The 25767-nt window shown below is 44.1% G+C and overlaps 1 protein-coding gene and 1 pseudogene across 1 annotated transcript; both read left to right on the forward strand.

Moving 5' to 3' along the window:
• The first annotated feature begins 6454 nt into the window (after window positions 1–6454).
• Window positions 6455–15777, forward strand: LOC142439484 (AP-3 complex subunit sigma-1 pseudogene; annotated as a pseudogene).
• Window positions 15778–19348: 3571 nt separating this feature from the next.
• C1H1orf53 (chromosome 1 C1orf53 homolog) lies at window positions 19349–24274 on the forward strand. Its single transcript, XM_075540517.1, has 3 exons — window positions 19349–19628; window positions 22599–22700; window positions 24048–24274. Exons 1-3 carry the CDS (start codon window positions 19365–19367, stop codon window positions 24117–24119), a joined length of 438 nt encoding a protein of 145 aa, XP_075396632.1. The 5' UTR covers window positions 19349–19364; the 3' UTR covers window positions 24120–24274.
• Window positions 24275–25767: the final 1493 nt, after the last annotated feature.

A 25767-nucleotide genomic window follows, 5' to 3' on the forward strand; every position in this document is an offset into this window, starting at 1 on the left:
TTTGGCTTCAGCAGTTGTGTTCGGAGAGTGAGCATCATAGATTTCCAATTCAATAAAAGAAAGTATTCATGCATTGAGGAAGTGTTTGAGTGGAGGCCCAAGGTCCTTCCACCACCTTAATACTAAACTTATAAATATAGACGCATAGATCTATATCCCCATCCTCCTATATATATTTGCATGTACATGTCTTTGTCTAGACCTCCATAAATGCCCTTTGACTCCTAGCCCTTTCCTCCATCGCCCTTGACTTTCCTCCTGCCCTACTACCATTCTCCGTCCCCATCTGGGCTACAGCTATACCTCTTCTCTACACAATCTTACCCTTGATCATTCCCCACCAGGCCTGCCACTCCCCCCTCTCTACCATTTTGGGTCCAATGTTGTTCCCTTGTCCCTGTGTTTGTTGACACCACTTCCTTACCCCCTTACTCCACCCCCACCCCAAATCCCCCCCAGAACTGTCGGTCCCATTGTTTTTCCTCCAGATAGTTCATCCAGCCTGTCCTATTCAGACAGACCTGTGGAGACAACACTAACATGCACGAAAACCAGACAGAGGAAAACAAAGCAACAGTATACAACCAGACAACAAAGCAACAAAGGTATGTAATGATAATAGCTGTGGTATGTCCATACAATAGAGAACTACACATCGCTCTACAGCAATAATGAACACATAAAGCACATCGCCGAATGGGAAGAATTGGAGGAATTATGCTAAGCAAAGTAAGCCAAGCCCAAAGAGCAAGTACAACATGAATCCACCGAGTTAAACTTAAAAATGCAAAAAGAGCATGGGGGAAATGCTACCATATACATACGTTCCTGGGGTGGGGTCCAGGTACAATGGCAAGGGCCAGACCCAACTCAGGGATACATATGACAGCCACTAAAAAGGACGGGGAAAGAAAGAAGAAGAAAAAAGAGACATTAGTAGTGGGGAACAGGGCACTAACCTACTCACAGGGAGGGTGTTGCTTATATCTGCACAGGAGAGCGAGAGAGGGGCCAGACTTCAACTCAGTGCACCAAGATGTGAATGCAACATACTGGCATGAAGCAGGGAACCAACAGAGAGGTCTGTGGGGCTGGCCCCAATCCCAACTATGTGGACATTGCCCTCCCCACCAGAAGAATGCACTTCCCAGGAGAGCACTGAATCTGCAGCTCAGAGAGGGGGGCAAGTCTGATCAGAGCACAAGAGAGCAAACGAAGAGGGAAGGAGAGAGAGTGGAGCACATCCTGGCCCACCAAGCCCCAAGGATGATATTCCTGCTCAGAGCAATCTATGCACAGAGAGGACCATAGGGCTGGTCTTACCACGAGACATGGTTTCCCTCACTTACCCATAGCACTACTGGGTATAACATTGGAGAAATAGTGTGAGAATTGCGCCTGACTTGACCCACCACACTGCGGTGAAATTCTAAGAGTGTGCAACAGAGCAGAAAGGGGAGCAAAGCAATGATGTCCCTGGGAATACCAAAAACAGACTTTGGGGCCAGGCCGTGGCACCCCATCAGACTGGACCAGTCAACACTCCTAAAGGCAAACAAGCAAACCTGGAACTACTTATAGGCTTTTCGTTTTTTATCCTTGGTATGTTGTTTTGTTTTCTTGTGTTGCTTTGTTTTGGCTCTGTCTTGTTTTCTTGCTTATTATTGTTTCTTCGTATTTATATAGATAAGATTGGAGGGATAAATAATCCAGAGGAGAAAACAACAGGACCTATGGTTCGGGGGCACATGGGAGAGGGGGAGGTGGGGGAATAGAAGGGGGGTATCAACCAACCCAGGGACAAGGGAACAACAAGTGATCTAAAATCACTGGTGAAGAGGGTACAGGATGCCTGGTGGAACTTGATCAAGGGCAATGTAGCCGAGGGGAATTACTGAAACCTGAGTGAAGGCCAAACATGATAGTGGGACAAGAGGAAAGTAAAAGGAAATAGAGGAAAGAACTAGGAGGCAAAGGACATTTATAGAGTCTAAATACAGGCATGCACATATGTAAATATATTTATTTGTTGTGGTAGGGAAATAGATCTATGTACATATATTTATAGGTTTAGTATTAAGGCAGCAGATGGACATTGGGCCTCTATTCAAGTACTCCCTCAATGCAAGAACACTCTGCTCTAATAACCTGGCATTCTGTGATGCGATGCTTACCTTCCCAACATGATCACTGAAGACAAAATGGGTGCATACGCAAATGTGTTGAAGAAGGTTGATGGTGCCCGGCTATCAAGAGATATAGCATCTAGGATCTTAAAGGCCTGAAGATAAACAAATGGCCATCTAACTGAGAAGCAGCAAAGTCCTCATGGAGGAAGACCACCAGTCTGTGTGTTCATGAGGTGTCAATAGGCTCAGGTATCAGACATCAAAGACTCAAAACAAAAAAATCATATCAATGTGAATGAAGGGGATTGCAGAGTGGAGATGCAAAGCCCATTGGTAGCCACTTGGACATCCCCTTACAGAGGGTCACAAGAAAGAGACTAGCCAGTCAGGGTGCAGTAGAGTACCAAAGAAACATACAACTTTCCTCTAGTTCAGTGGTTCTCAACCTGTGGGGCACCACCACTTTGGGTCCACTGATTCATCACAGTAGCAAAATGACAGTGATGAATTAGCAATGAAAATAATTTTAAGGTTGGGGGGGTCACCACAACATGTGGAATGTATTAAAGGGTTGTGGCATTAGGAAGGTTGAAAACCACTGCTCTAGCTCTTTAATGCTTCCTCCTCCCCACTATTATGACCTGAATTCTACCTTACAAATGCAGCTAGACCAGAGCACGAACAATGGTACAGGGAATCCAGGACAGATAGACCCCTCAGGGCCAATAATGAGAGTGATGACACCAGGAGGGGATGATGAAGGAGGGGCAGTAAGGAGGAGCAGGTCACAAGGATCTACATATAATCCCCTCCCTGGGGGGACGGACAACAGAAAAGTAGGTGAAGGGAAACATCGGTCAGAGCAAGACATGAAAAAATAATGATTTATAAATTATCAGGGGTTTGTGAAGGTCAGAGGGTGGTTGAGGGAGGAGGAAAAATAAGCTGATACCAAGGGCTCAAGTAGGAAGAGAATAATGAGGTCAACAAATGAACAAATGTGCTCGACACAATGGATGGATGGATTGTGAGAAGAGCTGTACATGCCCCAATCAAGTGCCTTTTTAAAAAAGTCACAGTCTCAGAAAGTCAAGGGGCGGTTCTCTCTGTCCTGTAGGGCCACTCTGAGTCAACATCTACTTGATGGCAGTGGGACAGATAGCAAACACATTGGTGCAATTGTTGTGCAGACAGCGTGGGAATTTCTCAAAAACCGAAGAAAAAAATACCTTAGAATATCATATGATCCTGCAATTCCTGTCCTAGGTGTATACCCCAAAGACTAGAAAGCAGGAACTCAAAAAGATACCTGCACACCAATGCTAATTTTAGCATTGTTCAAAATAGTCAAAGGTGAAAACAACTACAATGTCCATCAACCGGTGAATCTATAAACACAACGTAGTATGATGACATAATGCAGTATTAAGCAGCTGTAAGGACAGAGAAATTCTGATGCATGCCACAATATTTATGAACTTTGTAAATATTATGCATAATATTGAAATAATGCAATTCAATAAATGTGACTCAAAAGGACAAATACTGTGTGATCTTATTTTTTAAAACAATTGATTAGGGGCTCATACAACTCTTATCACAGTCCATACATATACATACATCAATTGTATAAAGCACATCTGTACATTCTTTGCCCTAGTCATTTTCTTTTTTTTTTCTCCTCTTTTTTTTTTTACATTTTATTAGGGACTCATACAACTCTTATCACAATCCATACATATACATACATCAATTGTATAAAGCACATCCATACATTCCCTGCCCCAATCATTCTCAAAGCATTTGCTCTCCACTTAAGCCCTTTGCATCAGGTCCTCTTTTTTTTCCCCTCCCTCCCCTCTCCCCCCTCCCTCATGAGCCCTTGGTAATTTATACCTCGTTATTTTGTCATATCTTGCCCTATCCGGAGTCTCCCTCCCCCCCCTTCTCTGCTGTCCCTCTCCCAGGGAAGAGGTCACATGTAGATCCTTGTAATCAGTTCCCCCTTTCCAACCCACTCACCCTCCACTCTCCCTGCATCGCCCCTCACACTGTGTGATCTTACTTACATAAACTATCTAGAGACAGTGACTGGGTTACTAGTTTTTAGGGGAAAATAATCATGATAAATACAAAAAAAGAAGAAAATGTTCTAAAATTGACTGTGGTGGCAACTGCACAACTGTTTTATAATATGGTTAAACTATTAAGCTAATTGTATGATGTGACCTATATGTTAAAAAAACTGCTAAAATTAAAAATTGAACAGGCAAATGCCTGGGGGCAGAAGTAGGTTGGTGGTTACCAGAGGTGGATTGGGGAGAAATGGTAAATTGGTACTGAATGCTTCTTTGGGGTGATGAAGGAGTTTGAAAATGATGTGATGACTGTGTCCATTATAAATAGAATGCATGCCACCGAGCTGTATGCTTAAAGAAGGTCTGACTCCCAAGACGATGGCTCCTGGTGACGTTTCAGGTCGGGAACTAAACTCACTCCTGTGACTCCATTTTCAGCCGACAGCCAGGCCAATATGGAGCTATTACCATGGATGAGGTCCACACACCCTAGAATAACCAACCACGGGAGACTCGGATGCCACCGTTCACTGCAGGGCAACGTTCAGAAAGGTTGGAAAGGGAGCAGGAAGCGAGACAGGAAGCCCTGAGAGGAAGTAAGGTAAGAGACCGGGTATTGTAATGGTGAAGATGGCGAAGAAGAGAAAGTTGCAGTGACGAAATAAAACGTGTATGAACCGTCGAGTGTAAAACAGGGGAAACCCTCCGTAGCCCCTCACCCAAGACACAAGGGAAATGTGAAAACCACAACAACAATGCTTGGACATTATTTGTGGAGCTTCAAAAAGTTCATGAAAAAAATAGAAGTCAAGATAATGCAATTTTTCCATGAACTCTTTGAAATCCCCTTGTATCCGCAGCACCGTACACTTTAAAAAACAAAAACAAAATGTCAGGCAGAACAATCGGCATCGATGGCGTCCTTATGGAATTATGCAAATGCGGCAACTCACAGAGCAATAGTACAATCGAACTGCATGTGGACTAGTCCCATTGCACGGGGCTTCAAAGACGTTTCTGTATTAGAAATGGATACCTGTAGGAAACCTAAAGGAGTGGTGTACAAGCTGCGCTGCTCACTGAAGCATATCTCTCTTGCCCACCACGGGGAAGATATTAACATGTATCATACTCAGTAGACTAGTCATACATGTCAATGTCACGGATATTTGACCTGAAGCTCAGTGTGCCTTTCATTCCAGTCATGGACCAGTGCACATGCTTTCTCCCTCCGGCAGCAACAAGGGTGCAGGGACGGCTTGCTCTTAGTCCGACGTTGCATTTATGGCCTTACATCGGCGCTCGGCTTCAACTGTATTTGTGTGTGGTTGCCCGTATCATTCATTCATATATATATATATTGCATTCTTGCTTATTCTTTATCTTTTAAGCAGTGTTGTTTCTGGAGATTTCACGGTTAACTGAATGCATGTAAGAGTAGGTTTCATTTCTAATGTTTGCATAATAAAAGGGCTAGAAGTAATTAGTCTGGATGTTTAATGTGACAGTGACTGTGTGCACATAATTTATAATGGGAATGATTGTTCAGGGTTAATAAAGCTGCATTTCACTGTCAGCATAAACTTATTTAATTTGAAATCCACCCCCTCACCTTGCACTTACCATTAATTCAATGAGTGTTTGAAGGGGATTTATTTAATAGATGCCAAATAAAATCAGTTATCTTGTTAGTTTAGTGAATTGTATTGCAGAACAATAGCCTGAAAACTACTGATAGTCAGATGAAACCAATGTGATCCTTAACCATAAAACAGTATGGGAAATTACATTTGTATTAACCCTTTACTAGATGACTGAGGAGTGGAAGTGTGTTGTGGCTGCATTATTCATTCATCCATTCATTTACACAAGCATTTTTCAAAGCATTCCCTATGCACGTTAGGGGTCCCCAGTAGGACAGCGGGTTATGAGCTTTGGGGGCTTCACAAAGTTTATGCAAAGTCAGCAGTTGAGACCCATCAGTTGCTCCAGGGGAGAAAGAGGAGGTGTTCTGCTCCCCTGAAGCTTCACAGCCTTGGGAATCGGGAGGGCAGTTCTGCCCTGTCTCTAAGACTCCAGAGCCGTGGGTGGGGCTTGGTCTGTCCCCGTGCTGTTTAAATAATGAAGGCATTGCTTACCTTTAAAGACCTCACAGTTTGGTGATGAAGATAAGCTCGTGAGCATAAAGTAGACAATAGGAAAAAGCAAATGTATAAACTGCTTGGGGAGTATGGGCTCACGGAGGGGATGTTCCCCGCCGCGCCTGCAGAGGAGTCTGGGAAGACAGCACGCCGGCGAAAGCTGCCTGCCAAGGGCGACGTGTGGGCTGAAGCTTTAAGCACAGGTATGACTTCAGCACGCCAAGGAGAGGGGCGTGAAGCTAGAGATGGAGATGAGGGCAGGGTATTTTTGTCAGATTACATAACACACACGAAGCACGTCCCATGAGTCACCTTCTAGGTCGATTTGCAGTCATGAAATACTAATGAACTGGACTAGAACTGGAAGCAGCTTACAAGAGGAGAAAAATTGGGAGAGAATAGTCTGAACAAAGAGGCAAAGGAGTTAGAAGTTGGAGCTAGAAGGGGCAGCTAGTATTTCATAGTCTTCATGGCCTGTGGAGTCCACCTAGACTCATAGGGATGCTAGAAGACGGAGCAGACCTGCTCTGTAGACTGCAAATCTTTACACAGGAGGCCACCCCATCCTCCCAGGGAGCAGCCTTTAGGTTAGCAGTTGAGGGTGTCAATCACAGGGCCACGAGGGCTCCCTCATTTCCTGGCAGAGAAGTAAATTTCATCTTGCAGGAGATTAAGGGCTCATCCCAAGGAGGAGTCGGGAGGAAGGAATCCCAAGATTAGATAATGTTTTTAGGTGGAACTCTCAGGCAGCTGGGTAGAAACTCCAGGAGGACAATCTTGTCCACTCTGCCTGTAAATCCCCATCACTTAACAGAAGGCCAGACACAGAGCAAGCCTTCGGTATTTATTATTTCTATTAATTGACCGTTCTGTTCGAAGTGGCGACACAGAGGGTAAAATGATAAACAGGACAAATGATAGCAGTAACAAAGCAAACACAGAGCCACCGCCCTCGCGTCAAGTCCTACTAATAGAAACCCCAGGCGCAGAGGCTGGAAAGATGAACAGGAACGAACTGCCTCATCTTTCTCCGGTAGCGCCGCTGGGGGGCTTGAACTGCCAACCTTGTTTTACCACCCAAACACGTCACCCACCAAGCCGCCAGGGTTCCTTCAGGCAGTAAAGACGAGGCGGCACGCTGAAGGAAAGTGGGACGCAGAGCGGGTCTGGACAGGGAGATTTGGAAAGAGTCACGGGTCGCTCCCAAATTGTGAGCTACATGTCTGAGTGGACGGACCGCTGTGTCTTTAAAAGAGAAGACACAAGAAGGTAAGATCGCAAAGCGGGTGGACACTTGGATCCATTTCGAACATGATGAATGTGAGGGTCGTGATGAGTTGGAATCAACGGGGAGTAGGTTTGGTTTGGGGGCCTCTAAGTGTTTAGGTCCACCAGGCAAACGGACGTGTGTGTCTGTGTGTGTCTCACAGGCTTTGGCTGGGCCACAGAGATCAAGGAGGCACTAGCACGTGAGTACTGGATAAAGCTGTAAGCATATTTTTAGAACGATAAAGAATCACTCGGGGAAAGGGTGTCAAGTGAGAACAGCCGTGGGCTGAGGTCCTCCGCTGGAGAGCCCTGAAGGAAATCCACATGAAAAGCCCTTAAAGAAGCCAGGGAAAGAATCATCATAAAGCTACAAAGAACATTGTTAAGAGCTTGCGAGTCCAAGAAGCCAAGCGAATCATTTTGAGGAGGGGAGGATCAAGCGTTTTGCACGAAGCAAGGCTCTCAGGCAGGCAGAGACAGCACCAGTCACTGGATTTAGCGCTGCGCGTCATGACGCTTTTAGTTGCCAGTCAGCGTTCGAGCCAGACTACTGACCTGTACAGAATGATGGAGAGGGTGGCAGAGAAGAGGAGATGGGTAGCTTCTTTCCCACTAGGTACCCCATCTATCGCTTGCCCAAGATAACAAAAACCAAACGAAGCGATAGGAGCCCACGAGGGCAGTGCTGGAGGCAGACAGCCTTGTGGGAGAGCATCTGTTAAGTCAGCAGGGATTTGCTGGTGTTGCAAATAGAAGTGGTTATAATTCCCCACAGAATGTTTTAAGACCAACTCTGTGAAATAAAGTGTGCGATTGGATGTCTGATTAAATGAAACAAAGATTCCCCATAGGCGACTTTAGGGGCATGTACCATTCGCTCTCAATCATAAGAATTGATCGTGAAAATGCACTCTGTGTGGAGCTTGACATGTCGTCACACACCATTCAGCTATTTGGACAACAGCAAACCCATAAATCAGTGTCCAAAAGGAACTGTGCAAAACAGGCAGTAGATGGGCAAGGAATTTATGGGTCGCTCTGTGGCTCCAGCACTAATTTTTCCACTAACACCCCCATACATTCATTAAAGATAAGGCTTGGGTCAATTAGAGGTGGTGTGGCTGGGGCTCAGATCAGATCATTTTATAAGGTCTGCCTCTGTCTGATTTGTCAGTAAAATGTCCCACTTCTTTTAATAAATACAGCATAATAATATTTCAGACTTACTATCTTTTTTCACCTTTCAAGGTTGATTATTTGATATAACAAATGTAAACATTTTAAATATGCAATATTACACAAAGTTAATTTTTAAATGTCATGACATTTGTTTCCAGTAGTTAGTAATATGTACCTGAGAACAAAGAACCATTGATTACATATTTATTAAATATTTAGTATTTAATCTTCACTCTGCTGTCCTGTAAGAAGCCCTGCTGGCAGCTAGGTTACACACTAAGGTACTAACTGCAAGATCAGCAGTTCAGACTCCCCAACTGCTCTTCAGGAGAAAGATGAGACGTTCTGCTCCTGTTAAGATGTGTAGTTTCAGAAACCCCGAAGGAGCAGTTCTGCTCTGCTGTATGAAGTGGCTATGAATCAGAACCGACTCAGTGGCAGTGAGTATGGAGGTTTTTTAATGTGACTTTATAGGTTAGGCATCTGGCTGATAACGAAAAGTTGGCAGTTCAAACCCAGCACTCACTCTTTGAAAGAACAATGAGGCTGCTATTGCCATGAAGATGAATTGCCTCAGAAATCCTATGTAGCATTGCTATGAGTCAGAATCAAATTGATGACAGCAATCTGGTTTTGTGTCATCTTAAGGAGCCTTGGTGGGCCACTGGCTCAGTGTTTCACTGCTAACTGGAAGGTTGTGATCAAACTCGGCAGTGATTCCCAGGAAGAAAGATCTGGTGATCTGGTCTTATAAAGATTAAAGCCTTAAAAAAAACATGGGGGCAATTCTACTCTGCCACATGGGGTGACGGGAAGTAGGAAACTAGCTTGGTGGTTGTAAAAGCCACATATTTTAAATTATTCTGTGTAAAAGGATAGTAGATGGGCTATGACATTGTAAACATGAAAATAACATGTTTGGTATTGTGTTTACGGGTTGTTGGGAAAACAATTTTTTTAAAAACATCATTCCATATAAAAGCAGAGCAAATAATTGTGGGAGATCAAAGGAAGCACGGCAAGTGGGAAATCAAAGGAAAAATGAAAGCTTAAATAATAAACATTTAAATACTAAATGCCAAATATATATAATGATTTTCAATTCTCTTGGTGGCAGAGAGCTCACGCATTAGGCTAACTGTAAGGTTAGCTGTCCGAAACCACCATTCAGCTCCCCCGGAGAAAGATGAGTCTTTTGACTCCTGTAAAGCGTTGCAGTCAGGAAACACACAGGGCCCATTCTACCCTGTCCTATAGGGTCGCTATGAGTCAGAATTGACTCACTGACAGTGAATTTGGTTTGTTTGATAGTAAGGAAATCTTACTGGCACAGTGGGTATGGGTCGGGCCGCTAACCACATAAGGTCATTCATTAATTTGAAACCACCAGCCGCTCCAGAGAGAAAGATGGATCTGAGTTGGCATTGACTGAATCAGAGTGAGCTTTATTTGGTAGTGGGCCCCCACAACCCCTACAGGACACTCTCAGCCCTGTACACATGTAGACCGTTTCTGGGTTAGTCCCTGACCGCGTTAAGCACAGCCTGCACCCTCACAAATGGGTTCAGGAATGGACACTAGAGAAAGAGATGGCTGTTCAGACTGGGAAGCTTCATAAGATTGTCTTTTCAACAGGCTAAGGATGAGACAGGATCAAGCTCAGGAACTGTTAGTGGTCATCTAACAGTTGTCCACTCAAACAGACGACTCCCATCACAAAGGAATCAGCAGTCAAGCCTCAGAGGAGAAATTAATCGACAGCGCTAATGGCCTCCAGGTATCGTGGCCTAACCTGACCGAATGAAACTAGATGGTGTCCGACTACTGCTACCACCGTTCTCATCAGGGCGATAATACAGAGATTCGGATAGATCAGGGGAGAAACATGAACAGAACCTCATTTTTAAACCTAGCTTTCCTGGACCAAATGAAACCAGAGGATACCCAGACTATTGCCCTTAGATAATCTTTCATCTTTGAATGAAATCTATCCCCAGAATTCACATTTTAGAGAAACAATAAATTCACACATAACATAAAGGATATTGCCCATAAGTACAATGCTCTATTGAAAAACCGTCTCTATGAGACCAAAGGTCAACAATTACTCTAAAGCAAAATTAAGAAGATAAAGGGGCCGGGAACTAGAATCCTGGGACCAGAACAATTGGAATACAACTAAAGAGAATGCTAACACATCATGTAAAATGTAGCTGTAAATTTGCATAGACTAAGGGCGTGCAACGGAAAAAACAGCAAGGGGAACAGAGCAACGAAGTCCCCAGGGAATACCAAAAATAGACTTTGGGTCCAGGGGTTGGCACCCCATCAGACTCTATGGGAAAACACTCCTAAAGGCCAACAAACAGTTCTTGAACTAACTACAAGCTTTTCTTTGTTGTTGTTGCGTTGTTTTTGTTTTGTTTGTCATTGGCTTTTTGTTATTGTTGTTGTGTTGCTTGATTTTGCTCTGTCTTGTTTTTGTGCATGTTATTATCTCCGCAGCTCTGTCTGAATAAGATAGACTGGATGAACAATCTGGAGGAGAAAACACCGGAGCCAACAGTTCCAGGGAGATGTGGGAGAGGAGAAGGTGGGGGGAAAGGAAGTGGTGTTAACAAACCCAGGGACAAGAGAACAACAAGTGATCCAAATCAGTGGTGAGCAAGGTGTAGGAGGCCTGATAGGGTATGATTAAGGGTAATGTAACCGAGAGGAATTACTGAAACCCAAATGAAGGCTGAGCATGATAGAGGGACAAGAGGAAAGGAAAAGGAAATAAAGGAAAGAGCTTGGAGGCAAAGGGCATTTATAGAGGTCTAAATAAAGGCATGTACATATGTAAATATATTTATATATGAGGATAGGGAAATAGATTTATATGCATATGCTTATAGGTTTAGTATTAAGGTAGCAGATGAACATTGGGCCTTCACTCAAGTACTCCCACAATGCAAGGATACTTTGTTCTATTAAACTGGCATTCCATGATGCTCACCTTCCTGACACAACTGCTGAAGACAAAGCAGGTGCATAAGCAAATGTGGTGAAGAAAGATTAAGGAGCCCAGGTATCAAAAGATATAGCATCTAGGGACTTAAAGACTTGAAGGTAAACAAGCAGCCATTTAGCTCAGGAGCAACAAAGCCCACATGGAAGAAGCACACCAGCCTGTGTGATCACGAGGTGTCAAAGGGATGAGATATCAGGCATCAAAGAATAAAAAATCATATCATTGTGAATGAGGGGGAGTGCAGAGTGGGGACCCAAAGCCCATCTGTAGAAAACTAGACATCCCCTTACGGAAGGGTCTCAGGGAGGAGACGAGCCAGTCAGGGTGCAGTGTAGCAACAATGAAACATACAACTTTCCTCTAGTTCCTAAATGCTTCCTCTCCTCCCACCCATCTCCACTATCATGATCCCAATTCTACCTTACAAATCTGGATAGACCAGAGGATGTACACTGGTACAGATAGGAATTGGAAACACAGGGAATCCAGGGCAGATGATCCCTTCAGGACCAGTGGTAAGAGTGGCAAAACCAGGAGGGTGGAGGGAGGGTAGGGTGGAAAGGGGGAACCGATTACAAGGATCTACATATAACCTCCCCCCTGGGGGATGGACAACAGAAAAGTGGGTGAAGGGAGATATCTGGCAGTGTAAGATATGACAAATAATAATTTATAAATTATCAAGGGTTCATGAGGGAGAGGGAGCGGGGAGGGAGGGGCAAAAATGAGGAGCTGATGCCAGGGGCTTATGTAGAGAGCAAATATTTTGAGAATGATGAGGGCAATGAATGTACAAATGTTCTTTATACAATTGATGTATGTATGGATTGTGATAAAAGTTGTATAAGCCCCCAATGAAATGATTTTTTAAAAACCTGTAGAAATTGTCAAATGGGAACCAAATCTATTGTATATGTTTTTTCTGGGGAAAATCATTCTAAAAGAAAGAAAACAATTTTAATAAAATAAAAGATATAAGCACTAAGGGGATAATTCAGAAAAATGGAAAGATCTGAGCCCCGACCATGTCACAGAGCCCTGAATGTGAGCCATGACAATGTGAGCACACAAGTCCCTTTCTCTACAAGGTGGCTGCAGAAAGAGAGTGGAATTTTCCAGGAAACTTTTGGAAGCCATCTTGTATTATCTTGCAACCTAGAAAGTCTTCCTGGCCTATCTATATATTATATGAATCAATAGAAAGGAAGCCTAGAGGATATATTTCTTTGAATTCTCTACTACTAAGTAACAAGCATTTCAAGATAATCATAGATCTTCCAAATGATAGGCAAAGCTATAAGATATATCTACCATCATGCTACATGGGAGCATGAGGCATGGGACAATACTTGCGAGGGCAAGTCACGATAAATGTAAGTGCTTGGTAAATATCGTGAGAACGTAATAGAATGTCCTTCAATGGTGGGACTTACTGCCGCAGGTTTTATGCCATTCTGTCCACTGTGAGTGACTAGGATCTGAGGAGTCAAACCCTGAGGAGCTTTTTAAAAACAAGAGGCACAAGGAATGAGCTATTTGATGTAAAATAAAATATGAAGAACAAGTGAAAATTGAAGAAGGCAGTATATTAATGTTCAGATATTTTATATTTCTTTTAATTATACAGAATTTCTTTCATCTTTGGGAATATTATATTATAAAAGCAATCCATTAAAAAGCATGGGTTCATAGGTAACATGTGAACAGTATACATTAGCTAGTTTTATTGACCTAAACATTCGAAGCCTTCAATAATGAGGATAGTTTTTCAACCTAGGAATGAAAGGGGTAAGGAACGAAAGTTCTAGTTAATTCAGTAATCTATCTTACCATAGATCTGAAAGCCATCTTTCTATCACTTTTTAAAATTACCTGTGATTACATTTTGGGACGACTAGGTTTTATGTAATTATAAAATTAAATATGGCAAAATTGGCAGAGAACGTTCCCATGTAACCATCACTTGGATTCTCTCGCTCCATTTTGAATAATGTTGCTGCAGTAGCAAGCCCAGGAATGTGACACTGGGACAATGTGCGTTACATAAGTCTATGACACCTTATCACATGTATAAACTGCCTCTAAGATTAAGGTCAGACTAATGCCATCAATTCAAAGATATCTCATTTGACTCCTTTACAGTCACCTCCCTCTACTTACCCCAGCAAATTTCCTGCAACAACACAATGCTCACACTTCTTAACAATGCAGCTCTGCTTGGTCCTATTTAAACCTGGTCTAATCTATTCCCATTAAAAAAATGATGTCATGATCCATTTAAAGAGCACTTCAATAAATCCAAACCTTCCAACTTAGTTCCTTGACACATTGATTAAAACAAAAACATTTGTTGTGCTGAATTCTGTCATTTCATAGTTGTTCATTTGGGTGATTTAAAATTCTGTCCCATCCGTCTATAGCTTTCCCAAGTGTCTCTTCTGTCGACTCCCAGATGACTGAGCATTCTCCAGACTTGGACAACAAATTTACTATTTCAACATAAAAGAAAGAGATTTTCAAAATGAGATTCCAGTTACTTCACCATAAGATAAATGATGGACCAATATGAGAGTCAGTCCAACAGCGTTGGTACCAGGGTTCCAATTCATATAAGCACAGATTTATTCCAAACAAAATGTGTTCAAACATGCCTCTGTACTCAGTGGGTGGCTGCCGATAAATTCTCTCAGTAAGAACCTTGTATTAGGCTTGTTAAAGTAGCTGAAAAATAAAGATACTTGGGGACAGGAACGCCCACAAGGCCCCACCGGAATGGTCGGCAGGCCCAGCTTTGATCAAGACGTTCTGCATCTTCAACAACCACCAACCCCACAGTGAAGATACGCAGCAACCAATCATCAGGCAGGCCTTCCATGGGGAATCTAAGAGATGAAAATGTTTGTAATTTCATAGAAGGGGGATTGTTAACAGGAGGATTTGACAGCAAACTGATACCAAGATATTATGCAACATTCTATTTTGTCTTCTGTGTGGATTCTTCAGAAAGTGAATTTGGCATTTTAGATCTAATTCAAGTATTCATGGAAACATGAGACAAGTGTTTTGAAAATGTCTGTGCTAGTCATCTAATCTGGGTCAATTTAAGGATTAAGAGTGTCGGGGTGGAGTCTAGGCTGTCAATATGGAGAGAGCCAATGAGACTTCTGTGTGCATGGCCTTTTCCTGAGAATTCTGGGAAATCTGGTACTTCCTCCTTGGAAGCTGAAGACCTCTCTCTCTCTCTCTCTCTCTCTCTCTCTCTCTGCTACTCCCTGGTAGACATTGCAGAAGACAAGCCAGAGCCGGAGAAGACCCCTCCCAGCGCTGAGATGTTTCCAATGACACCAGATCCAAAGATTTTCTATCCACTGGCCTGTTATCTTCTGCATTCAGCATCATTGCTTGTGTTTCCTGAGTCTGAAGAGGACTTTATAGATTGATATTGGACATGTGGACAATGTCAGACTTATGGCCTTGGACCAAACTGGGTTGGGATGTTTTCTCAATGTTCAATTCCTCTTGTATATAAACTGTTCCCTTATATACATATGTGTGTTTATGAATTTGTTTCTCTGGTCTACCCAGACTAACACAGTCTGTGAACTGGATTGAATGCTCCATGTAGATAAGGTTCACATTATTCATGCAGAATAGTGATGGGTTATGGTGCTGGGACCACTGTGAATGAGTCTGTTACACACACTGATGCACACGATGAACCTGCGGAATCGGAGGCTGGCTCAGCAGGAGCTCCAGCCCGCACTGCATCAGTTATAAAGCATATGAGTCTTCCTGAGGTCCCAAGAAATAGGAACATTGGTGATATCAGTGTCACAGTGCCAAACCTGCTCTCTTTAAAAAAAAAAGTCCAGGGGGAAAGTCATCCAAGGTTTCCATGCAGTTGCTTACCAAAAATAGGGCAGGAAAATCTATATAGTACCTTGGATTTACGTCAAGGTACTGTATAGAAGGTGTTCAAAATCAGTATGTGAAATTCAATGCCGCACTTCTTGCTCAGCGATTTTAAAGAAATTAAGTCGTTTTTATGTTTGCTTTTGTTGTTGTTTTCCTTTTCTAGACTGCGTTCCTAGCCCACCCATCACATGCCTCTCTCGATATTGGTTATTACAGTATTTTGAAAAGCATTTGAGATATTTTCCTAATTATGCATAACCCAAAATGTTGGCGTCTGCATGGATTATGAGTCCAGCATGCCTTAGCTCCTTCTGCTGTGTGTCCTAATTGTTATTAATGAACCGAGTATGCATTGCATGAAAACATCATGACTTTTTCTCCTCGTTTGAATAAACTCCAAGGTAATTGGACTTATAAAGCACCATTCTTCTTGCCTGACATCTACTTTAGTAATATTTTTTATGGCCTTCTGATTCAACAAAGTAAATAAAAGCATATTTTATCACTCTCAGAAAAAGTAACAACAGCATGGTCTTGGTGCCATGGCCTCTGCTCTCAGCCTCTGTCACTGCAAACATGATCTTTGAGCAGCAATTCTTTTGCTGGGCCTTGCATTTCTGGGTGTTCCTGCTTCTGAGATGGCTCGTAGGTGTGGTTTTTGTCCATCGGTAGACCATACCTCAAAGGAAATGAAGGGTGGTGACTTGGTTCACATTCTCGACTAAGGTGGACACTCACTCCCACTTTTTCCTGCCCATTAGCGTAGCTGAGAACTGCTTCCAAAATGGAATTATATTCACAGGCATAGAGGCTAGAATTTATAATACATTGCATTAGGGATTGTGCTTAGCAGGGCCATCTATTAAGTACATGACTATATCTCAAGATACTTTTTGTGCTATGGGAAGAAAAATCATTTTAAGGTCAGGGATAATATCAAATTTTTAACAAAACTTGGGTGACCATCTTCCCAAATCTTTGAAACTTTGCGAGTTTCTAGGAATGCTGCCCCACATTAAACACATTTTAGATGGATTGATTTTTAAAAGATTAATTCAAGGCAAAGAAGTCAGCTCAGAACATTAGGGAGACTGTGTTTGGGAATTCCAAAGGAGTACTTTTGATTGATTTTCTTGAAGGGATTAGGACAACCACAGGGGCTTTTAAGGAAAACTGTAAGCTGTATTGGTGAGGGAAAAAGACCAGAAAATCTTCATGGAGAAATGTTTGTTCTCTTAGGTCAATGCACTTGCAAATTCTTCCTAGGTAACAAGAGCTGTCTGTGGTAGTTACGCAATTTCATGACAACGTGAAGTGTAGGAGTCTAGTCTGATGGTGCCTCCTTGTGGGCCTAGCCACCTCATAGGGTTCTGGGAACCTTCCCCTCTTTCTCTCCTTCACCTTCCTGCAATGGAGTCACTCAAGTGACCTGCCAGAGGCCTGGAGGTGCATCTATCGCCACTGGATCCATAAGATTTTGCACCCACCAGCCAATGACCTTCATGCATTCTGCATCATTGCATGAGTCTGAAGGAGGACTTATGGACTAGTATCCGACTTACAGACTTTATCTGGACTGGGCTAGAATGTTTTCCTAATATACAATTCCTTCTTGATATAAAGCTCCGTCTCACATATATGAGTGTCCATGGAGTTGTTTCTCTAGTTCACCCAGCCTAACACATTGTCCAACAAAGATTTCCTCGAGAAACCCCCCCCCCCCCTATTCAACTGGCAGTCCTGATATTCCCTCTTCGCACTTCTTTCTGCTCTCCATACTCAAAGCACTGACAAAGAACCTGCTTTCAGGCCCTCCAGGATGCCAAGGCCACCGTTTGCGAATGTTGGGGTTGGGAGTGGAGACCCAAAACCCATTTGTAGACAATTGGACATCCCTTCACAGAATGGCCACAGGGAACAGATGAGCCAGCCAGGATGTAGTATGGCACTGAAAAAACACACAACAGTCCTCTCGTTTTTTAATGCTTCTTCTCCCCGCCCCCCCCATCATGACCCCAGTTCTATCTTACAAATCTGGCTAGACAGAGCATGTACACTGCTACAGATAAGAACTCTCGACACACAGAATCCAGGACAGACATACCACTCAGGATCAATATTGAGAGTATCGATACCATGAGAGTAGGGAGAAGGTCGAGGGAGAAGGGGGAGGAAGGGTGACTTGATGGCAATGAATGTACAGCCCCCTTTCCCCCGCTCCAGGGGGACAAACAATAGAAACGTGGGTGAAGGGAGACAGCGGATGGTGTATAACAAGAAAATAAAACAATCTCTAAATTATCCAGGGTTCAGAGAGTGGGAGGATAGGGGAGGGAGGGGAAACAAGAGGAGTTGATAGAAAGGGCTCAAGTAGAAAGAAAATATTTTGGAAATGATGATGGCAACCTATGTACAAATGTTCTTGATAAAACTGATGTATGGATTGTTGTAAGAGCTGTAAGAGCCCCCAGTAAAATGATTTATCTAAAACATACAAAAGTAAACCACTGTTTTGACATGGTATAAAACGAGGACTAGAGGTGGAAGCCCTGCCTTCAGATGTGCACAGGCACAGATGGAAACTGTGACAAAGGAACGTTTCACACTGTCTTCATGTCGACTTTTCGTACTAAAGGGTTCAATTCGAGTGCATCAATACTTTTTGATGGGTGTGTAGGTTTTACAATCATTGATGGCTGGTGTCACTCTTGCTCCCAGGGATCAAGCCCGGCCTTGGGTAGTACTGAAGAACATTAGTGAAATCGCTACTTTGCATTTCTCTTCCAAAAGTCAGGAGATGAGTTTAATTCGAACACCTGAAATAAACTCTTGATTTTTATGCTTTTTTCTAGTTAATTTTTGTAGTTATCAAGAGAACTTTCATTTTTCAGAGAAGCACAAGAACTTGGTAACTACTTAAAAACTCATATATATACACGAATTTATATGTATATAAATATATGTATGCATAAATATCCCTGGTGGTGTAGTGGCCAAGCATTAGGCTGTGATCCTCCAGGTCAACAGTGCGAAACCACCAGCAGCTCAGTGGGAGAAAGACTGAGCTTTCTACTCCCATCGTTTCCAAAACCCACAGGGTGTCTCTGAGCCAGCATTGATTCAGTGGCAGTGATTATATATATACGTATATGTACGCGCCGGCAGATATACATATATGATCATAAAGGTCCGCTTCCAACTTCATTCCTAGCACACATTATCTTACAGTTTTTTCAAACAGGTCAGAGCTTTATACTGAAACCGAGTATTTTCTGCCATCCTCACAGTGGTAGTCCTTGTGCTGAATGATCTCATGCACCGTTTAAAAACTAGAAAAAGCATCCACTGAAGAGATGGAGCGTCAGACGCACAGAGGGCAGGCCGGGGCTTCCTCGTCTCTGCACGCTGAGCCCCGGCAGGCTCCCTCGGGTCGCCACCTGCCCTCCAAGCCCCGGGATTGCAGCAGCCGGGTGGGAGGCGGGGGCGGACGGCAGCCGCAGGCCTTCCCGGACAGCGCCCGGCTCGCGCTGGCCCACGGCCGAGGCTCCAGGGCCCGAACCAGCACGCGCAGCTCCCCGCGCAGGCCGCGTCGCCGGCCCGCCGCGCCCAGCGCTCCGCCTCCAAGAGGCGGGCGGAGGCCATGGCGGTCAGGCAGCTCTCCGGGTTGGCGGGCGCCTCACTCCGGAAGCAGCCTCCCGCGGCCGGGCCACCACAGCCCCTCTGGGTCGGAGCAGGGTTCCATCAGAGCGTCAGCTTAACCCTCCACTCCGATTCCCAAGGAGACTGCAGCGGCTCGCCACACCGCGCGCAAAGCAGGCCGGAAAAGACAGAGAGGAGCCCGGCGAGGGAAGGGTTAACGCCGACGGAGCGGCGGATCGCGGAGCTCCACGCGGCCGCCTGCGCGGTGAGGCCCCTTCTGCTCGCCCCGCCCCGCCCCGCCCCTCCTGGCCCCGCCCCGCCCCTCCTGGCCCCGCCCCGCCCGCCCCGCCCGCCCCGCCCCGCCCCTCCTCGCGGGACCGCAGGCCGCAGTCCGGCGCCTGCGCATCTCCGGCTGCTGGGTACCGGAGGCTGCTCCGACCAGGGCAAGCTCGCTGCAAGCGGCTCAGTCGGCCTCTTGTCTTGGGACTCGCTCACACACACTTCCCGCTCCGGCCGTTTCACCTTCCGGAGAAGGGGTTACAGTTTGTCCTGATTGCGACTCCTTTGGGACGGGCTTCAGAGCTGAACTCTGGCCGCTGCAAGCTGGGACCCCTCTTTCCAGTGTGCGTGTATTGAGGTGGAAGGGGAAAGTGTAGGAGCTGAAAGGTTTCAGGGGAAAATAGGCTGCGTGTTTATTAGAATAATAAGTTAAAGTTTGCAATCCGATGATTTCATCATGAAAATAGAAAAGCAAAATCAAACATCCTCACATTTACCTTAATTTTGCTTTTCCGCCTTTCTTCCTCTCGGCTCGCTCTTGGGATCTCATTTACAAAGGACATTGATCAGGTGTTGGCGATCTTCGCAGACAAGGTCGGACTGTGTTTTCTGGTGTTTCGGGGATTTGCCAATTGCTTGTTAGGGTCCAAATTTAGAACGGCGTGGTTTCTAATACCCTAGACCACACGAATATAAAGGTAGCTTTTTTTGGTATTGCTCTTACAAAAAATAGTGTAATAAAAGCAGAACAGGTAAAATTCTCTAATAGGTATCTTTAACTATATGAAATTAACCTAGTATATGATAAGGTGTGTGTGTGTGTGTGAGAGAGAGAGAGAGAGAGAGAGAGAGAGAGAGAGAGAGAGAGAGAGAGAGAGAGAGAGAGAGAGAGAAGAGAGAGGAGAGAGAGACCACTATTTGAGGACTAGTGTTCCTTGGTGTGGCTTGAGCCCAAAGGGTAGAGAGGACAATAAATCTTGGGGTTGGCTAAATTTGACTTGTTTTTATTGACAGTAGGCCCTGAGAATCCACAGTCTGATCTATTTCAGTACTTAGGAGAAGATTCACCAGGACGTGTCTGGCAGCTTTTAATTGCTCCTGTTTGTACTTCCCTTCACATGTGAGTTTGGATGTACGTGAAAAGGGATTTCATCTTTTTAGCGCAAGCACAAGTGGCTGTTTACTGACAGGTTCACTCAGCCTGGCCAAGAAAAGGGACTGTCTTCCTGCTCAGAGTTCACGGTGGTTTCACAAGTGCAGCCTCATGAGGTCAATGAGTGTCCAGGAGACCCTAAATACATCCAATGTGCTTGTTGTTTTCCCTTTTCCACAAATCAGAGTCATCACAATAGCCCTTCATCCACACCTCCAGGAAATGAGGAAATACAGCGCTTTACCTTTCTTCCCCCTCTGGTGGGCATGGCTCAGCGGCTTGCTCCCCAGTCAAACTGTCAGCGCTCCTGCACATCTTTGCTGCCACCATTACATTACGAGAGGCACTCCTTTACTGAGGACAAATCAAGTTTGTGTGGGCGGACAACACGCTCAAAGGTCATCAAGGAAACAAGGAAAGCAGAACAGGTGCACGTGCAGAAGCAATCTGTTTGGCCTCCAGGTTGCCAGATAATTGCCCTCAGAAGACTTCCAGAAGCAATGAAAAGTAAAAACGCAGCTACAGAGCTCCCAGTGTTTTTATTTTTCTTCCAAGTCCCCAACATGGGCTTTGTAAATAAAGAAGTGAGGTCCTAACAGTTGGCCATTCTAAAGTACTGTTTAAATACTCCGTTTCATGTAATTGCTTTCTGCAATCCCAAGGCTTTGGGGGGCCCTCAGACCAGCCTTGGGATAGACTTGCTGGGTTTCTGCTGCCCAGGTCTACCCTTGATGGAATGCCTTAGAGTGAACCTAGATTTGAACTTACGTCCTTTTGCTCCACTCTTTCTCCATCAGGCATGAAAGGTTCAGTGCTCAACCAGAATAAAACATTCAGTCACTAACAATGTTGTTCCTGGTGCATAGCAAAAATGTGTATCAGAGACATGCAAATTTCAGTTGTGTTGAAATGAAAAGGCTTTATTCATGAGTGTTTACCGGTGATAGAAAAGGCTGGAAAGGAAGTTTCTCCACAAAAACTCAAGGTTAAGTAATATCACCCACACAGCCCAACTCTGCAAAAGAGGAGTTTATGTATCTACTGATACCTTCTCCAGAAGTATTTGGGACACTTAAAATTTTCAATACAGGTCGGGTTTGTTTCTTGGATAGCTGAACTGATGTTCTATAAAAGTTGCTTTTTGATCAAACCCGTGAAAGCCATAGTGTTAATATGTTGCTGTTGCTGGGTTTCTTTTGTTTGCTTAAGAAGAGAACCAACAACAGTAGTAACAGAGAAAGCAGAGTAAAGGGAAAAGAAGGGGGGTAAAACGTGCAATGGAGTAACACATCTCGAGAGTAAGAAAAAGTGTTCAATAATAGAGGCAATCGTTTTTTCTATAAGACTGTTGGTTTTGATTAGCACCTTTTCTGTACGTTTAAATCATTATCCACGTATTTTAAGTACTGAAATCGCAACTGCAACTTCTGAGTGAAAGTTCATTTTCAGCCTCTTAAGCTCTTAAACCCATTTAAATCTCCTGTTATTAAGCTTGTTACCTAGAAACCGAATGAAAAATACCTGAACAGCAGCGGCATAGTGATCGGAATAGAGGGGTTCTTGTTTTCCCATCAACTTCTCGGTTTTTCTCAAACTGTATATTTTCTCCTCATGTCATGTGATATTGGATCGTGCATGGTGTGGGAATGCATTTCGTCCTTAATTGCGAATGCCACTAGTGTGGTGGGGAAGACGCCGAATACTTTAAAGTAAAATTTATGGCATTTTAGGAGTAGAAATTACGATGAGAAGAGATGATGAATACTGAGATTCATGAATTGTTTCACTTTTACTGCCCCTCAGGCTGGCCAGTTAAACTATGTGGATCCAGCTACTGGCTACACAGTTCTCACGAAACTCGCCCACTTGCAGCGCGGCGAATGCTGCGGCTCCGCCTGCAGACACGTGAGTAGCAAATTCTCGCATTACAGCCGCAGTTGGCAGAGCTTCTGTCACTCCTTACGTGCCTATTCTTTGAAAAACAAGTCAAATTAAAAAGCCAGATCGACCTGGAGTGCACTTTTCATAAACTGCTTGAGCCAAGGTCAAGGAAGTCCTCTACGCCACCGTGGGACGTTTCAAGGGAGTTTCACTGTGCGCATCATTCCCCGGGAACTCTATTCCCAGCAGACTTTTCCTGAGGCTTCTCTAGGCAAGTACAAAGAAGGCAGGGGAAGAAACCCAAAGAGTTGCAAATCAGGTTCACTGCCAGCACTTTGGGCAGGATGTGGTGGCATTTGTTTTTTGGAGCTTTGGAAGCTAGGTGCCCTCTAGATGATCCTGGGCTTCTTCCTTCCCCCCTTCTTTCTAGTCTGCCCTTAAAGAGACTGAGCGCCACATTTAAGGCTATACATTTCCTAAAATGTCTGTTGCTGCGTACATATCTTTCTGTTCAGGAATGAAGATGAACGGACCCGCCCTTGACTATTTTGAGCAAAGAATGAATAGGGGGGGGGGTGAATCCTTAACCATTAGCTTTTCAAGAAACAGGTTTATTGGCACTTAATCCACATATCATACAATCCAATAGTCAATCATTTCAAAAAGCATTATTATTACTTTTTCCTAAGGCATGGTGTTTTGGTACATTGTTACAATTACATGAGTTAAAATTATAAATAGCGAACAATACCATTAAAGAACATTTTGACTGCTGAGATGATTTTACACCACAAATCACACTCGTGCTTTTCTGGAGACATGGTTGCCTTTTGTAAAGGAGGCTATGGAAAGGCTTTTCCTCCTCACGTTTCTAAGGATCATTCCTGAGTGAGTGCATGTCTTAGGCCACGGAGAAGGTTGCTGCTTCCCGTAACTGACCTACTATCTAGTTAAGGAAGGGGTCCTAAACAAATGGATCAGCTACAGACATCATTGAGCCTTCCTTTTTCTTTATGTACTTACCTGTGCCGTTCACTGTTTCTAATCAAATACACAAGCGCTTTGTGTACTTGGAGGACTTTGGAGATTTCCTAAGGGTTGATTTTTGACAATAAAATTCTTCAAGTCGGAAGTATGCATTAGGAAGTGGGTCTTAGACCCTAATGAGGAACATTTGCCTCAGCTTGCCATTATCCTCCTCTTAGTCTAAAAGACTCTATAGATCAAATGATCTGAATAGCATTATTAGTGCCTTCGTGTGTGTGTGTGTGTGTCTCTCTCTCTCTCTCTCACCCCTCCATGAACAGTATTCAACTTTTTCAAAATGATTGTTTAATGACTCAATAACAGTTTATTTCCTTTTTTCTGCAGTGCCCCTACGATCAAGTCAATGTTAAAGATCCATCTAAAAAGAAGCAATTCAATTCCCATTTTTATGTTTGACAACAGTCTCATCTCTGACCTCCATATCTTTGAATCTGCATTTTTGAATTTTAAATCCCTAACCCAGGACTGTGCTCAGTGCTGTCACTACTTGGGTATCAGTCAGTTCCATCGTAAATGCATGGATTAAAAGAACATCAATAAAATCTCCCAAAAAGCCAGCATGTGTTTGTGTGTTTCTAGAGTGGCATGGTGATAGTTATTTCCCTTTCTTTTGGATTTATTATCAGACACATATGTTGAAGGAAGAAAATAATCACTGTCCCATTAAATAAATAACAGCATTCAGGTCACATTCATAGCTTTTGAATTTTCATATTGCCTCAGTTCTCCTACTGTTTTTTCATCAGTGTTATCAATCCAAGGGAGGTTGTTGGCAAGTAAAGCATTTAAATATATTCTTTGTGTTATTTACATCTTGAGAACTACAGAAATTGATAGGACGCTATATTGTACAGCATATGAGTGCCCCAGCAGTGCCCTCCTGCATCAAGAAATGTTCTCATCTCCCATCTGTTCTCCTAATAAAAACTTTAAATCATTCTGACTTGGGAGTCAGGCCGCTAAATATGCCTCACTTAGATCACTTTTCTTTCCCTCCCCATTGATTTTGAGACGAACTTCCAGTCAAATCTATAGCACCCTGTTAGTGTCACACCTACTCAGTTCACTGCAGTGATGCTTCTGGGTCTCAGTCTCTCACCGAGCTCAGGACCTTTCTGGAATGAGTCACCCCACCCCACCCACCCCACCTCCAACCCTCATTTTCTTCTCTACTTCCTTCAGAGGATGGCAGGTCCCAGGGGCTTCCTTCCACCCAACAAACCCACCCATCCCAAGCTGTTCAGCTAAAGGAGGCTGCTGCCAGAGCTGACCCTTAGCCCTACCCCCCCCACCCCCAACACACACACACACCAAGATTCTGAACACCTCAGGGGGCTGGCTGCCTGGAGTTTTGCCTGGGACCCAAATAAAGACTTTAGCGATCTTAAGCAACACATAGGTCTTGTGGCCCACCTTTAATGCAAAATAAAATTCAAGTCTTCCCAGTAAAAGCTTTCCTAAATTCTAAAGTAAGTGAAAATAAGCCAAGGAAGGTTCTAGTTCCACCCGACCTCGCCCCACTGCCACCCCAGCACGGTGGCATCCGTGTGTGTTTTCATGGCAGATGGTGTTTCCAAGGGTATTGGCATGTTTGGTGCTCCAGTTTTCTGGTGCTCTGACCGTGGGGAACTAAGTAATCTGCCGCTGGCCCTGGAAGCTCTAGAGCCTCAGGACTGGCAGGGTCTTTAGAAGACTTTGTGGGGCAGCGGGTCCGGGAGGAAGCCAGCACTGTGATGCTGGAGGCACTTTCCAGAAAGGCTTGTGGACTCCCGGAGCTGGTTTCCTTTCCACCTTTAGGATAAGAATCAAGGGGCACGTTTTCCAATAGGTTTGACAATCACTAAGGCTTTTTTCCTGAGTGGACTGGGAGGTGTTTTCGTTAGCAGCCCCAGCAGGAAGGGGAGATAGAGAGGAAAAAATAGTGCAGCTTTTAACACCAGTCTTCCCCGAGAAACCAGGGAAGAGGAACGGAAGCTCATTCTGAAAGACTACATCGGAAGCCGTTTTGAGAGGCCCTTGGCAATTGGAAACGGCGTGAGGGGTG

The sequence above is a fragment of the Tenrec ecaudatus genome, chromosome 1 (genome assembly GCF_050624435.1).
Source record: "Tenrec ecaudatus isolate mTenEca1 chromosome 1, mTenEca1.hap1, whole genome shotgun sequence".
In the NCBI taxonomy this organism is placed as follows: domain Eukaryota; kingdom Metazoa; phylum Chordata; class Mammalia; order Afrosoricida; family Tenrecidae; genus Tenrec; species Tenrec ecaudatus.